A 15,935-nucleotide genomic window follows, 5' to 3' on the forward strand; every position below is an offset into this window, starting at 1 on the left:
TACCCAACAACCTGACCAGTAACCTAACACACCTTCCCTAACAAGGAGCTCCCTACCACTCCAACCGGGACAAGGTCTCAGCAAGCGTCTCCTTCCCTCAGGTGAAACTTAACCTCCTTGGGGACATCAAGGGGAGTCTACTCTCTCCCAGAGAAACCAACAGGCCCCGATGGAAGGCATCTCAGTTTTACCAGTGCCGCCAACACCCTACTTTTCTCCCAGACAGAACGCCAGCTCCTGGGGCTTCTTCATAATGCCTCCCTTCTTCCTCCCTCCTCCTGCCCCTCCAAAGCTCTCCGGACATAGGGTAACATGCTCTTAACTTTAGAATGCCCTCCGCTCGTGTTTCCTGATCTCCCGAGTCACCAGACAAGGCAGAGTGGAAAGGTTTCCAATTTCATTCTGGAGGACCAGAGGGGTGGAGCGATATGCCCATGGCCCATAGGGAAGGGGTGACTTCAGGACCTTGGCTCACCTGGTTCCCAGCCAGGACCACACAGTCCCCTCCCAAAATGCCAGGTGGAAACACCGTGTGGACATCTCTCCTCCTCCACCCAAGCAGGAGAGGGAGCAGGAAGGATAGAGATACCAGCATAACCTGGAGAGGGGGAACCTGACTGTGGCTATGAGGTTAGCTTCCTGGGAACAGCAAGGCCTGTGTGGCTTCTGGAGAAAGAGAAAACATTATCAATAATCCAGTGGTTGCTTTGGCTTGGAGCTGCTTCAAAAGAGTAAGTGTCCTTGGCTTCTGAGCGAGGTCAGACAAGAGAAAGGGGTGTGTGTGTGTGTGTGTGTGTGTGTGTGTGTGTGTGTGATGTCCCTGCCTAGGTATGTGCCCCTGTACATGTGCATGTGTATGTGTGGGTGTGTACATGTAATGAGGAGGGCATTTTTAAAGAGAATCCCAGAGAAGGTGATGCTTATTCTCAAGGAAGAGAGGTGGATAATGGTGGAACCTCCCAGCAGCAAGCACTTTCAGCCTGGGGTCATCCCAGGGGTCAGTGAACAGTTGTGATGATAGGCACGGGGGCTTCAGAAGTCCAGGCCCGGCCACTCAAGGTTCTTGAGTAAGAGAGAATCAGGCTGGTGTATCACAGGCGCCTAAATACCCAGCAAATGCCCCCCCCCCCCAAGACTAGCTGGAATCTGTCTCCAACAAGACTGGGGGGGAAGAAGGGTCTTCCTCCATCAGAGAAACCCCTCCCCTCCCCCACATAAAGCAGTAAGTACCAAGGCCCTGAGAGCAGAAGGCAAACGGATTCCCAAGCTCCAACGTCAGGTCCCAGAGACAAAACACACTCCATACTTCCAGCCCTAGGATCTTCTGCATGACTGTCGTGCACCCCTAGAGGGGGCTCCGGGAGGTGAGGCAGGGGCTAGGGGTCTCCAGGACCCTGCACTGTTCGTCCAACAGTGAACACCTATTTTGTGTCACGCACAGTTCTAGCCCAGGGCCTACAAAATGCCAGCCCTCGTGTTGCTTGCAAGGGGGGAAGAGAGACGATAAGTATAAAACATGGCCTGCTGAGTGGTGATTAGCTCTGGAGAAAAAGCAGGAAAGGAAGAAAGAGAATGAGGTTGAGGTGGGGGAAGGGTGCAATTCAAAATTTTCTTTAATGTTTTTATTTATTTTTGAGACAGAGAGAGACAGAGCATGAGCAGGGGAGGGGGAGAGAGAGAGGGAGACACAGAATCCGAAGGCTCTGAGCTGTCAGCACAGAGCCCGGCGCGGGGCTCGAACTCAGACTGTGAGATCATGACCTGAGCTGAAGTCGGACACTTAACCGACTGAGCCATCCAGGCGTCCCTGAAAGGGTGTGATTTTACATCAGCATCAGCAAAGGACTCGCTGACAAGGGGGTATTTGAATAAAGCCCCTAAGGAGGCGAGCAAGTGGGCCTTGCATGTATTAAGGTGAAATGCCTTCCTGGTAGAAGAAGCAGCAAGTGCAAAGGCCCTGAGGTGGGAGTGTGCCTTTCAGGCTTGAGGAACAGCACAAGGAGGCGAGTGTGGCTGGAGTGAGCAAAGAGGCAAGGTGTGAGAAATAAGGCCAGAGAGGCACAGGGGCCAGACTGTGATAGGATTTCATGGGCCACTGTGGGGAAGGGACACACATCTGGGGAGACCTGAATCTATGCAATTTCAGGGGCCATCCTTTAAAAAAAAAATTACATATAAAACGTTGACTCTGGGCCTCGGAAGGTGCCTGGGGCAAGTGAGGGGCCTGGACAGTACACCTGACCAGAGGGAGACTTTTGGCTTTTGCCCAGAATGAGAGGGAAGCATAGGAGAGTTCTGAGCCGACGAATGACCTGACCCAATTAAATCTGTCTGGCCGCAGTGTGGAAGATGAACTGGGGGCAGAGGGCGGACAGGAGAGAAATCGGAATACCGATGAGCAGTGTGGACCAGGTAATTGCGGCCAAGGGGCAGGCACGGGCAGATTCCAAACACAGAACCAACCAGATGTGCTCATGGGTAGGATGAGAGGTGTGAGAAGCGGCGGGCAGAAGGGCAGCCCCAAGGTCTTAGGCCTAATCTACTTACCCCCAACTGAGGTGGGGAAGGAGTGATCTTAGTGACTGGACCTCCTACCTCTCCCACTTCACAGATAACACAATACTCAGAGATGTGGAGTGGCTGGCCCAAGGTCACACAGCCAGTGAATGGCAGAGCCTGGATTCAGACCCAGGGCTTCCCAACTACAAAGTGGATAACCAACACACTAGGGAAGCAAGGTTTGGGGGCCCTGGTGGCATGTCAGGTGGGAAAGGCAGCTCCTAGAAGTGAGGCACATCCCAGGGACCACGGGGTTCCCTGGGACCGCTTCACAGCTACCCCCCAACAAAGCCTGCAAAGAAGGTTCTCAGCACCCTGTGCCACGTGTCTCCCCGATTCCTTCCTAAACCTGTTTCTGACCCACCGGCTGGCAGATCTGAGCCACACTCTTGGGGAAATGTTTTTGGCTCTCCGGTTTTCTTAATTCACTGACAAGGTAATGACGGCCTCGATCCATTTATACACATTTTCTAAAGGAGTTTCTGCATTAGGATGCAAAGCAGGCTTCTCTGGCTTGGAGAAAACCTGAGATTCCCAGGATATGATCTTCCAACGGATTTAGCCCCTAAATCAATTCACTGCATTTACACTGATAGGAACTGAGGGTCCCAGATGCCTCCACTCAACAGGTGAGACTCAAATGAGCCCCCCACTGTCCCAGTAATCTATACGGCTTGGAACAGTATTTTTATTATTATCACTATGGATTTGAAAGGCCTTAACCCATCCTTTGGGATGTCCAACTTGACTGTAGTTTACATAGAGCATTCACTTCTTCCTTGGAACGAGGTGGGGCGGGAGGGGGGGGTGGGGGGGGGGAGTGGAAATTGACACATCAGGGAAGCCCTGACTTGTGAATCTTTCACCAGCTAGAGGCTTTGTTCTTTTCAAACCACACCCCTTCGACACCAGGAACAGAGCCCAGCGGGCCAAGCTGAACAGCCCTTGTCCCCTCCAGTCCTCCCCCAGCCCTCTGCTCCTGGCAAAACCTGCCAGCAGGAGCAGATATTTGATCTGTCGTAGAAGCTGTGCTGTTACATTTCCCAGATGTTCGGCTCCCGGGACTGAAGGCTCAGGTTACGGCTAATCAGGGCTGCTCTAGCCTACAGACCCCATTCCCACCACACCCTCCCACCCCCAAGAGACAGTTGGGATCCAGGGCCCACGTGGCCAACTGAGATGGAGTGGGTAGGACCTGCCTGGGGTCAGGGGGCTCATGGAAATGACCCCTTTAGGGTCTTCACATCAATGACCTAGAAGGCGTGTCCTCTCAAAGCCCTCTAGGGCCAGTCACACTGGGTGATGCCTTCCCCCCCCCCCCCCCCCCCCCCGGGCCTCAAGCACCTGTATCTCCCCGCCCCCTAGAGCTCACTTCCTTTCCTCCTCAGTAGTTTAGAATCTGGAGGGATTCTGCAAACACCCCATGAGAAAAACGGAACAAACAGTGGTCACTGCAGCTAGAGCTAGGCCTGCTTTCTAGAGCTTTCTAGAGCTATGCCTGATTTCTCCCCCAATACGTTGGGGCTCACTTTACCGCTAAGGGGAAGAAGGGAGGTTACAAATTCAGCACTAAAAAAAATTTTTTTTTTCTGCTCCCAGGATAAGGTCCGGGGCCAGAGACGTAACACTGAGAAGTGGGAGGTGACAGAAGCCCACATCCTGTCCACAGAAATACAACAAAGGCCTCTCACCCTTTCTTGTATGAGAGACCGCTCTTGTCCAGGCGTGCACTGGACTTTGTAAAATGTGTGCGACGATCTGGTCGCTGCAGGTAATTCGATCCCCAGACCAAAATCGGGCTGTAGCAAACTTTGGACTTCAACCCAGCCTAACCAGGGGATTCGGGACCACGCGAGCGGCTAGATGTCGGACAGCGGCGGCCACCCAAGCCGGGCCAGAAAATGGCAGAGATTGGCGAGCAGCAGCCAGACACCCTCCTTTCCTGTATCTACTGGGCTCCCATTCCGAGGGCAGAACTGGAGGGGCCCTGGGGATCATGCAGCCCAACCCTCTCAATTCACAGTCAGGGGGACTGAGGCCTGGAGAGGGGATGGTCGCCTCGGTGTTGATTTCTCCTCTCCTCGGGAAGCCAGCTCCCAACAGATGGTCAGGGCTGAAAGGGGGGGGGGGGGTCCCTCCGAGGTCGCCCAGCACCCGCACTTGGCTGATGAGGACAGCAGAGCTCCAGGAATTCCCCAAGGCATGAGAAACAGGATGGACAGCCTTTCAAAGGGCTCTCGATCCTTGGAAATGCCAAGAAACCTCATCCTCCCAGGGCAGCGGTTTCCAAACTTTTGTATTTTTAGCAGCAGAAGCCATCCTCCAAACAAACCTTATGCAAAACCTCAAGCTGCAAACACATCGGGGGGGGGGGGGGTGCTCTCACATGTGCAGCCTGGGCCCGGCCCCGGACTCCCCCCCACAGCACCCAAGACTGCTTCTGCAGGACCCTCCGTGGAGCTCAGTCTGCAACCCCAGGCTCTCGGGGGCCTTGTAGCCCTGAAGCTGAAGCAGCCAAACAGGGTGAGCTCTTATTTAAGACCCCTGGAGGGTGTGGCTGGTCTCTGAGACCTGGACAACTTCGTTCTCCACCAGAGCCTGGCCCCCGTCCCCATTGAGCTGTCTCATGCGCAGGTTAATGGAGCCATAGGTCTTCCTGGAGCCCCTGCCAGGGACAAAGGTGGGCCGGCGGTACAGCTCGCCCTTGCACAGGGAGACCATCAGCAGCACTGACAAGAGGATGCCACCCACTGTGAGCAGCCCCAGGCCCGCGATGATGCACTTGTCCAGGTGGGAGCCCAGGCGGGCATAGTACATCTCGAGTCGTTCCATCTCCCGCGCTGTCACCGTGTCAGGGTTGACGCGGGCCTCACGGGGGATGGCGTATGCAGTCACCACCAGGAGGATCCCACTCACCAGAAAAACCAGAGCAGAAACAAAGCCATAATCCACCGGGCGGCTCACGGGCTCCAGGCCTGGCCCCTCTTCTGAACGCAGGGATAGATCGTCCCGCTGGGATCGGGGTCGTGAGGGGACGCCCCCAGGGGGGCTGGGGGAGCTGGCCAGTCTGGTGTCCCCAGGGTTCTGGAAATGGGTCTCACGCTCCTCTGAGGAAAAGCAGGCATTCTCCACACCCTCCCTGGGTGGGCCCACCGGGCCCAGAGGGGCTGGTCTCCTTGGGATCTGGGGGCCGTTGTGCAGTGTCTTCAGTTCCAGGCTGGGGGGAGATGCCATTGGGAAGGAGGGCCCCCGCTCATCCCTTGGCCCCTTGGCAGCTGGAAGAGAAAAGAAAAAGTCAGTTGAATTTAGCAGACCTCGACCAAGAGCCTGCTGGCGCCACGAGCAATGTGAGGGCGGTCCAGGCACAGTCCCTGGGGGAGCCTGCCAGACAGATGGGGGTGGGGTCTTAGACAGTGACCGAGTGGTGCCATCCAATCCAGCCCGGGACCTTGTCCCCCACTGGCTGGCAGGTGGCTTTGGGCAATTTACTTACCCTCTCTGGGCCTCAGTTTCCCTAGTAAGTGATAATATAACTCTACTTCCTACTCAATGGGACTGATGTAGGGCTTGAGATAATCCCTGTAAACTTCTCAGAACAGTAAGTATGAGCAGCAAGCTATCACTATCATTCAGATGGTGGCGATCGGGCTCAAATCCCAGCTTCGCCCCTTGAACTCGGGCAAGCGACGTGACCTCTTCAGACTCAATGTTCTCACCTGTTAAATGGGAATAAGCAAAACGCCTCCCTCCGAGGTCAAGGTGAGGATTTCGCAAAATAATGCAAGGCCCCAGCCAGTTCAACTAAGGGACACGGCTGTCGTGAAATGAGAATGGCCGGGGGCAGGGGGGAGGGGTGGAGAGGAGGAAGATGACGTACAGACAAAGAGGAGAAAGTCAGAGAAGCTTCTAAGGCTTGGTGGCATTTGAGCCAGACCTCAGAGAGTGAGTGGAAAATCCCCCCGGCAGTGAGAGGGGATGAGGGCATTCTAGAGAGGGTGCCTCAGAGGCCAGCTGGGACCAGCTCTCAGACCATTTTTGGCTCATAGAGGTTTTGCTTTTTTCTTGTTTCTGGTCTGTTCATTTGTTTTTGAAGTAGTTGCCAGTATAGAAAAAGCAAAAGATTTTACATTTTAAACTTTGGGTTCCCGGCTTCTCTTGCAATAAGGGAAGAATCTGGCCCCCCCTAGGCCCTCGTTCCCCGACAGCCACACTCAGCCGGAGTGGATGACGCATCCTCTCGGGCAGGTCCAGAGCCTGTCCCCCTCCAGGTCCTACCTCAGCCCCCTTCCCCACGCAGCAGACAGAACTCCTGATCCCACAGCAGAACTACTCTGTTCCCTGTACACACAGACACCCAGGGCCCCAGGCACACAAACCCGGGTCTCCACGCTGTATGGAGACCCCCGCGGTATAGGGTGGCTCACACGCCCTGGTGCGTCTACACACACGTATACACATGATTCTAGATGTTTCTCTGCATTCCCATGCCTGAGTTTATTCTTCAGTGCTCTGTGGTTCCGTGTGTGTGTGTGTGTGTGTGTGTGTGTGAGAGAGAGAGAGAGAGAGAGAGAGAGTATGAGCAAATGAAGTGAATAGAGTGAATGAATGAATGAAAAAGAGCCTCAGTGCAGGAAGGCACGTTTTTCGATCTTTCTGATCTTCCTTCCATCGTGAACTTTGCAGTAGATCCCTCCTCTTGGCACACACAGGGCCTTTCATCTGAGTACAAAGCCAGTTTCCGCTTACAACCCATTCCTACCACCGCGTCCCTCTCTCCTGAGTTCCAATTTAATAAACCTTTACTGAGCACCTACACGCCCCAAAGCAGGCACTTCACTCAGGAGTGTCTCCTGCAACCTTCACCAGCCCCGTGAGCAGAAATTACTGTCTCCGTTTTGCAAACCACAGCCACGATCCCCTGGCAGACATGTGGGGGCCAGAGGTTGAACACGGCTTCCCTAAGAATTATGATCACCTACAAACCTGGGAACCCCAACTGTCCTGTCCCGGTGGCACCGTTCCGCCCTGCGTCCCTGGCTCTTCCAGCCCCCACTCGTAGACTCTACTCTGCCCCAGTGTTTAAGGCCACGGTGAGCAGCTTGAGGGCAGGGATGTGTCTGAATCCCGCCTGGGTCCCGCCCAGTCCCCCTGGCTTGGAACACAGCCAGCCCTCAGGAATGGCGCGGCAACCTGCCCAGGCAGACAATCCCTCCCCCAACCCCAACCCGGGGTAGCAGGGTACCTACTCAGAGCTAGGCTCTGCCCAGACTGCTCCCACTTTCCAGTAAACGGACAGAAGAGGTGTGGCGTGCTAGCTGGCTTTTTTACTCTTGGCACCAAAACCATTTTCCTGACTGCCACCGAGAACAGGGACTGGCGGTGACCCCTCCTGCCCAGTGGGTGTCCAGATGTGTCCCTTCCCCGCCCCCCCCCCCCCACCACACACCCAGATCTTTAACACCTTACACAGAACTCAGCTCCTGGAGTGGCCCAAGAACTCCCCTCCCAGACCAGCATGCCGATGCTTCCATAGCCCAAGGAAACTCAGGGCACCCAAATTCTGGGAGCAGGGCTTTCTTTCACCCAGCAGGAACCCAAAACTTTTTCTTAGAGGACACCAGCGTCGGGACAAGGGCAGAGAAAAAGGAGGCGTCCTGTCACCCAGGTTTGTGACGTCTCCCACACACGGATTCAGAGATACCCACCAGTTATACAAGGGCACGCCCAGTCACCCCAAACACAAGCAGAAACAAACTGGCAAAGATGCGGGGGCCCAGTGTTCACGGCTCCCCCAACGGTACCAGTTACCCTCCAATTTTCTCTGCAGTCCAACAGGATCTGAAAGACGCACCCCGGCGCCACATCCACAACCTTAGGGACCTTTTCCACGGGCAGCACCCACAGACGTGGGAAGCCACGCAGGGTGACCCACAGATCCCGCAGACCACACTGGTACTCACACCCCAAGAAGGGGTAGAGCTGGTTACGCACACACAGTTAAGTACCCCCAGGACGGCTCCCCCCAAGACCCGCCCGGGGGCCGGCACCCCACCCACCCGCGCGCACCAACGCTCGGGGAGACAGACGCACAGCGGCCGGGGGTAAAGCTTCACAAAACCCAATCGATACACACACGCACGAGTTGTACACAAAGCCTCGGGACGCGCACATACGCACACGCAGGTCCACGCCGTTATACCCAAAGTTCCACGCAGAAAGCCCCAGCACCCCGGCTGTCCGCCGCACCGCGCGCCCGCCTGCCCGAAGCTCACACCCCCTGCTCCTGCCCTTGACCACAAACGCGGCCGGGCCGGGCCGGGCCGGGCCGGGCCAGGCCGGACCGGGCCGGGCGGCGCCGGTAGCAGGGCGGCCCGGCGGCCCGGGGAGGCCGGGCTCCGCGCCGACCGGCGTGCGCCCCGGTCCCCCTCGCCGCGTGTCCTTCGGCCGGGCCGCGAGGTCAGGCTAGCTCTCCCTGGCCGGCCCTCCGCGCCCGGGGCCCTTGGCCTCCCCCGCGCCGTCCCCGGGCCGCGTGCGTACCTGCGCCGGGGCCTCCCTCCCCGGCTCCGCACGCGGGAGGCGCGGGCACCGGCGGCCGGCGGGCCAGGGCAGGGGCGCGTCCTCCCCGCGCGCCCGCCCGCCTCCCCGCCCCGGCGCCCGCCCGCCGGTGTCTCCGCTGCGGCGCAGCCCAGGCGGGCGCGGGCCCGGCTGCCACCGCCTCGCCCTCCCCGGCTCCCGCCCCTTCCCCGGCCCGGCCCGGCCCGGAGCCGCTGCCGAGGCGCACGTACCTGCTCGCGCCGCGCGGGGCTCTACGGCGGCGGCCGCTGGAGGCTCCGGGGAGGGAGGGGCAGGGGCGGGGGCCGGGGAGCTCGGAGAGCCGCCGACCCAGCTCCGCCCGCGGCCGGCGCGGGCGCCCGGAGAGTTAGCGCGGGGAGGGACGGGGAGGCGGGTAGCAGGCTGGGTGTCGGGCCGACGGGGGATCAGGCTCCAGCCCCCTCCCCGTCCCCGGAGGGCTTATGTGTTCCGCCGGCGCCCGGGCTCGGGGAATCGAAGCTTGGAGCCCGCGGGGACGGGTGCAGGGGCGGGGCGCGGGGGTGGGTGCTGGGGGAGACCCCTCCCCCGCCGCCTGCCTCTCCACCCCCCCCCCGCCCCCGCCCACGCCGGGGAGCCCCTACCTCTCACAGCCCCTTGGCTCCCTCCGCCCCCGCCCCCCCTCCCACACGCACAGCCCCCAGGTGGGACCCGGGTCCTCTCCTGGGTCCTCAGGTCGGGACAGTCTTCCCAGGCGCGTGCGGCTCCGTGGCTCAAGGGCGCCACCTGAAGGCTGAAAGGAAGCTTCCGACGAATCTCCCCCCTCCCCTTTCCCTGTTCTTTCTCTGTGGGACAGCGGGGTGCACAGTCCAAGGTAGGTGTTCTCTTGGGGAATTACCAAGGGCCACACACACCGTCACCCTCCAAGGCCCAGCTGTAGTGCCTCCTCCCCTGGGAAGCTTACCTCGGGACCCTCCAGCTGGACTGGCGCTTTGCCTGATCTCGTAGGAGTTATTCCCTCCTGGATGGCTCAGTCGGTTAAGCGTCCGACTTGGGCTCAGGTCATGATCTCGCGGTTTGTGAGTTCGAGCCCCGCGTCGGGCTCTGTGCTGACAGCTCCGAGCCTGGAGGCTGCTTCGGATTCTGTGTCTCCCTCTCTCTCTGCCTTTCCCCCACTTGTGCTCTGTCTCTCTCAAAAATAATATAAAAAAAAAAAAAAGAGTTATTTCCTCTCCGTGCCAGCCTCCCTCATCAGACTGGCTGCTCCTGGAGGTCAGGGCCCCTGTCTGATTCCCCGAATCCCCCAGAGCCCAGCACAGTGTGCGTGGATGAAACAACGGTGAGGCTCTCGGTGTTTCTTTCCTTTACAGGGCCCAGATTAAAGGGGAATCGGGTTCAAGTGGGATCGAGTGAGGTGCCCAGAACACAAAAGTGAAAGTGACACTCTCGGTTCCTGGAGGCTGGGGACAAGACCCGAGTTCCGTCTGAAGATCATGGGTCCCCAGGAAGACTGAGGCCAGCTCACTTGCCTGTCCTCAGCTAGGACCTCTCACCTCTGTGAGCCTCAGCGTTTACCTGTGGGTGGGATCCTAAAAATGCAGGATAAAAATGCAGGCTGTAGGAGCTTCCAGAAGATCAGCTGGGGGCCACCACCTAGAAGGACCGGCAGATAGGTTACTCTGTCCTGGCACCACGGCCACCTCGTGGGAGAGCCTGACCTGTCCTGCTCCAAAGGCCCGTGCGGTCCATAGCCAGCCAGGACTGCAGAGGCCGCCCTGGAAGCTGGGTGCCTGGGCCTTTGAGGCTGGTGTGGTGGAGACCTGGGTGGGACCTCAGGAACGAAGAGGGTTCAGTGTCTCCCTGACCTCACAGGCCTGGCCTCTCATTCGGGACTTTGACGGGAAGCCAGCTGTGGTGTCGGACCTCCCCATAAAGACCTCCCTATAAAACACCCGTGGTCCCCTCCCGCGGTCATGCACAGTCCCGCCTCAGAGCCTTTGCCTTTACCATTCCTTCTTCCCCGGGACACTCTGCTGCCTGACATCCCCAGAGCTCACTCCCCCACGTCTTTCAAGTCTTTGGTCAGATGTCACCTTCTCAGAGACACCTGCCCAGACCATCCTTTTAAAACTAGCAGTGCCGGGACGCCTGGGTGGCTCAGTCAGTTGAGCGTCCGACTCTTGATTTCAGCTTAGGTCACGATCCCAGGGTCTGGGTCGTGGGATCGAGCCCCGCATTGGGCTCCATGCTGAGTGTGGAGGCTGCTTGGGATGCCCCCTCCCACCCCACCTCTCCCCCTCTCCCCACTCTCTCTAAAAGACATAAATAGGGGCGCCTGGGTGGCTCAGTCGGTTAAGCATCCGACTTCGGCTCAGGTCATGATCTCACGGACTGTGAGTTCGAGCCCCGCGTCGGGCTCTGTGCTGACGGCTCGGAGCCCGGAGCCTGCTTCAGATTCTGTGTCTCCCTCTCTCTCTGCCCCTCCCCCATTCATGCTCTGTCTCTCTCTGTCTCAAAAATAAACAAACATTAAAAAAAATTTTTTTAATAAAAATAAAATAAAATAAATAAATAAATAAATAAATAAATAAATAAATAAACATTTAAAAAACTAGCAGTGTCCCAGCTCCCTTTACTCCTTAACTCTGAATTTTTCTCCATAGCATTTATCTACTCCGGACCGTCAGCAAGCCAGGTCACTGCAGCACCCGCTCGCTTGCTCGCTCGCTCGCTCACTCGCAGGCCAAAGCTTGTTCTCACCCTCCAAGCAGTGAGAGCCACTGATCCGTGTGAGTAAAGGGTTAACAAAACCTTTTCCTCTTTTGCAGGAGAATTTGACCTTTGGTTAACTATCTAGCTCTGTTTCCTTGGAAACAGATAAACATATGTCCACTATGTTACTAGGCAACATTGCTATGATAAAAATGACCCTTGAGGAAGAGGCTGGAACGATCCATATGGTAATTGATTAGAATTGGAGCTATCAGGAGGAATTCCTGTTTAGCTTAACTTAGATGCAGAAGATTCCATGTAGAAATGCTTATAAATATGTGTATGCACCCAGGTAGGTAAACAGGTGCCTGGACAGTGATAGCGCACAGCAGTGAGGACATGTGGTCCCCAGATTTGGTCTCCAATACCGTTCACCAACATAAGGAACCAGGGAGAGACAGCTGATTCTGGGACTGGAACAGGACATACGCAAGATGAGCATGGGGTGCGTTAGAGTGCCAGGAAGTAAGGAAGTCCTTCAATACAAAAAACACGCAATACATAAACACACACACACACACACACACATCGATGGGGTGTGTCAAAGGATATAGGGAGCAGCTGAAAGAGCTTTCAAAAGCTGGACAATTTTGAACAAATAAAATAAAGCAGTACTGGATTATAAACCTGAAGTATGACCAACGAAAACAAAAAGGGGGAGGGGAGAAGAGATCCATCTCCCACACAGAATTCCAAATGTATAGATACTTCATCCCCAAGGAGGGGGAACATAACTCCCCAGTGAAGTGTAAGCTGAGCATAGTGACTTTTCAGGGAGTACGGTGGGAAGAGGGGGTAACTTTACAGGGGAGAAGCATGACCAACTGACTACCTCAGCCGCGTGATCAAGGTCAACATCAGCCCGTTGTGCTGATAGCATGTACCCTTGATACGATGTCATGGGAATGGCACTTTACCTCAGTGTTCTTCCTCCCCAGACCCACAACCCCAGTCTACTTATGAGATAAACATCAGACAAATCCCAGTTGAGGCACATTCTGCAGAATGCCTGACCACTTCTCAGGACTGTCAAGGTCATCCAAAACAAGGAAAGCCTGAGGAACTGTCACAGCCAAGAGGAGCCTAAAGAGGCATGTTGTGTGGTATCCTGGCCAGAAAAAGGACACTGGTGAACACTAAGGAACTCTGAGTAAGTATGGACATTAGCTACTAATAATGTATTGGTTCATTCATTGTAACCAGCGTCCTGTACTAATGTGAGACGTTAATAGTAGGGGAAACTGGGCGCCAGATATATGGGAACTCTCTATACTACCTTCCCAGTTTTTCTATAAATCTAAAATTGTTCTAAAAAAAATAATTTAAGGGGCTCCTGGGTGGCTCAGTCGGTTGAGCGTCTGACTTCGGCTCACCATCTGTGAGTTCGGGCCCCGTGTCGGGCTGTGTGCTGACAGCTCGGAGCCTGGAGCCTGCTTCGGATTCTGTGTCTCCCTCTCTCTCTGCCCCTCCCCTGCTCATGCTCTGTCTCTCTCTGTCTGAAAAATAAACTAAACGTTAAAAACATTTTTTAAATAATAATTTAAATAAAAACAGGAAGAGAGATTGGTAAACTACATCTGGACTGAAAGGAATGATAACTACTGGGTGGCAAATCGTACTTTGGGCTTCCTGAGGACGGTGACTCGTATCACCCGGCAGGTGCAAAGGTGTTGGCTCCCATGAGGCCCCCACTGACAGAAGTGCCTGGTGCTAGCATTCTTCGAGTGCCTCGCTAGCAAGCTGAGGTTCCTGTCCTGTATCCTTCAGAGTAGGTCAACGTCAGGTGTGGCTCGTGGTCATCTGTGGAATCTGAGTGTGTAGTCAGACGTGAGGAGACCCCTTCTGCACACTGCCGTGAGTGGTAAGCAGGAGAGTGCTGTGATCAGATCTGCATTTTAAAAACGTTCTCTCTTCAGCTACTCCCAGGTGGGACAAGAGAGAAACAAAGACCCTTTGGGAGATTATTGCGGTCGTGTTGGCATGCCACAATCTCCGATCAATTTCCTGTTTGTGCATCTATCTGGTGATATCTGAGTCTGAGAGAGAGTGTGCGCTCTTCTAGAACATTAGAGCATCACTTAATCCAGAATTTTCCAAAAGAGCAATGATGCATAACATGATTTTAGGTGTTCTATAGATAAATGTGTTTTAGTTATATATTGCTGCATAACAAACCATCCCAAAACTTAACAGCTTAAAAGAAAACCACCATTTATTTGCTCAGTTTTGGGCTGGGCTCAGCAGGGACAGCTCAATTCTGCGTCAGCTGTAGTGGTCCAGACAGCTGGGAGGTGGCCGGAAACACTCAGACATCACCACATACGTGGGACTTGGTTCTCACTGTCAGGTGTCAGCTGGATTGTTCTGTTCTCTTCCACGTGGTCGCTAGATAATTAGCTTGGGCTTCCTCACACAATGGCGGTCTCAAGGTGGTTGGAGATTTGCTAATGGCCCTCGACTCTCCCCCGGGTACGAAAGAAGAAGCTGTTGGAGCTTCTTAAAGCTGAGGGTTGAAACAGGCACACAGTCACTTCTGCTGTATTCTGTTGCTTTAGTGCAGGTGACAGTCTAGTCCAGAGTTGAGGGGAGGGGTGTACATAAGGGTATGAATACCAACAGGCACAGATCACCAGGGATGGTAACAGTCTCGCACCTCTAGAGTGTATCTGTATCTATACACATATATATGTGTGTGTGTGCGTGTGTGTGTGTGTGTGTGTGTGTGTGTGTGGCGAGGTATTTATTTTAATGTGTTTTAGAAAATATATAACTAGTTCATGAAACCAGAGATATTGTGGATAATGTAGCTTAGAGTGAAACAGAAGAAAATATGGGGCAACGTAGTCTGCTGGTTTCCTCTAATATTTACTCTCCCTTTCTCCCACTGAGATAGAACCCTTGATTACTACCTGGCACAGTGCCCTTTGAATAAGGATTCCATTTCCCAGCCTCCCTTGCAGTTAGATGTGACCAAATGGACACTAAGCCATTAGACTATCAGAGGAGGTAGTGTGTGGGCAAAATGTATTGTGGGGGGTGGGCAGGGGTTGAGAGAGAGAGAGCTCGCACATGTGCGAGTGGGGGAGGGGCCGAGGGGGAGAGGCAGAGAAAGGGAGGGAGAGAGAGAGAGAGAGACAAAGGGAGAGAATCTTAAGCAGGCTCCACACCCAGAGCAGAGCCTGATGCCAGCCTTGATCTCACAACCTGAGCCAAAATCAAGAGTCAGACCCTTAACTGACTGAGCCACACAGGCACTCCATGTATTAAGTGTTCTCAAAGGAAGTGGATATGCCCTCCTTCTCTTCTTTTGTTGTTCCTGCTGCCGGGATGCAGACCTGATAGCTGGAGCTTGTGCAGCCACCTTGCACCATGAGGTGGAAGCACATTAGGATGGAGAAGCAACAAAATTGAAGGAATCTGGATCCCAGATGTTCATGGAATAGTTTCCCAAACTTTTATTTGTGAGAGAAATAAACCCCTATCTTATGGAAACAGTATTAGTTGGGATTTTCTGTCAGAGGAACCATTCCTCTCTAATATGGTCAGTTTAAAGACATATACAGTATAAGTAAATCAATGTAGAGGTAGTAGGCAAAAATTGAGAAGAAAGTACATGAGTGGGGGCACCTGGGTGGCTCAGTCGGTTGGGCATCCGACTTCGGTTCAGGTCATGATCTCGCGGTTCATGAGTTCAAGCCCCACGTCGGGCTCTGTGCTGACCACTGGGAGCCTGGAGCCTGCTTCGGATTCTGTGTCTCCCTGTCTCTCTGCCCCCCCCCCCCCCCCCCCCCCCCCCCCCCGCTAACACTCTGTCTCTCAAAAATGAACAAACATTAAAAAAAATTAAAAAAAAAAAAAAAGAAAGAAAATACCTGAGTGGCCAAAGAGAAAAAAGGTTGTCCTATGGCCACACTGAGGGTTAGCAGAAGTACAACCAGAACCAAGGGCCTCTGACTTCCAGATTGATTTGGGGACCTCAGATAGACCTCAAGTTCCAGCCACATCCTACTGTGCCCTACCGCACTCACTTTCGTCCGTCTCTGGGCATCTTGCTGAGTTCTGGTGTTTGGGTTGGC

The 15,935-nt window shown here is 54.9% G+C and overlaps 1 protein-coding gene across 1 annotated transcript; it reads right to left on the reverse strand.

Moving 5' to 3' along the window:
* Window positions 1-5,082: 5,082 nt before the first annotated feature.
* On the reverse strand, window positions 5,083-5,820 carry TMEM74B (transmembrane protein 74B). The gene has a single exon (XM_032592740.1). The coding sequence runs from the start codon at window positions 5,791-5,793 to the stop codon at window positions 5,095-5,097; it is 699 nt and encodes a 232-aa protein (XP_032448631.1). The 5' UTR covers window positions 5,794-5,820; the 3' UTR covers window positions 5,083-5,094.
* Window positions 5,821-15,935: the final 10,115 nt, after the last annotated feature.

Source organism: Lynx canadensis, chromosome A3, assembly GCF_007474595.2.
Source record: "Lynx canadensis isolate LIC74 chromosome A3, mLynCan4.pri.v2, whole genome shotgun sequence".
NCBI lineage: Eukaryota > Metazoa > Chordata > Mammalia > Carnivora > Felidae > Lynx > Lynx canadensis.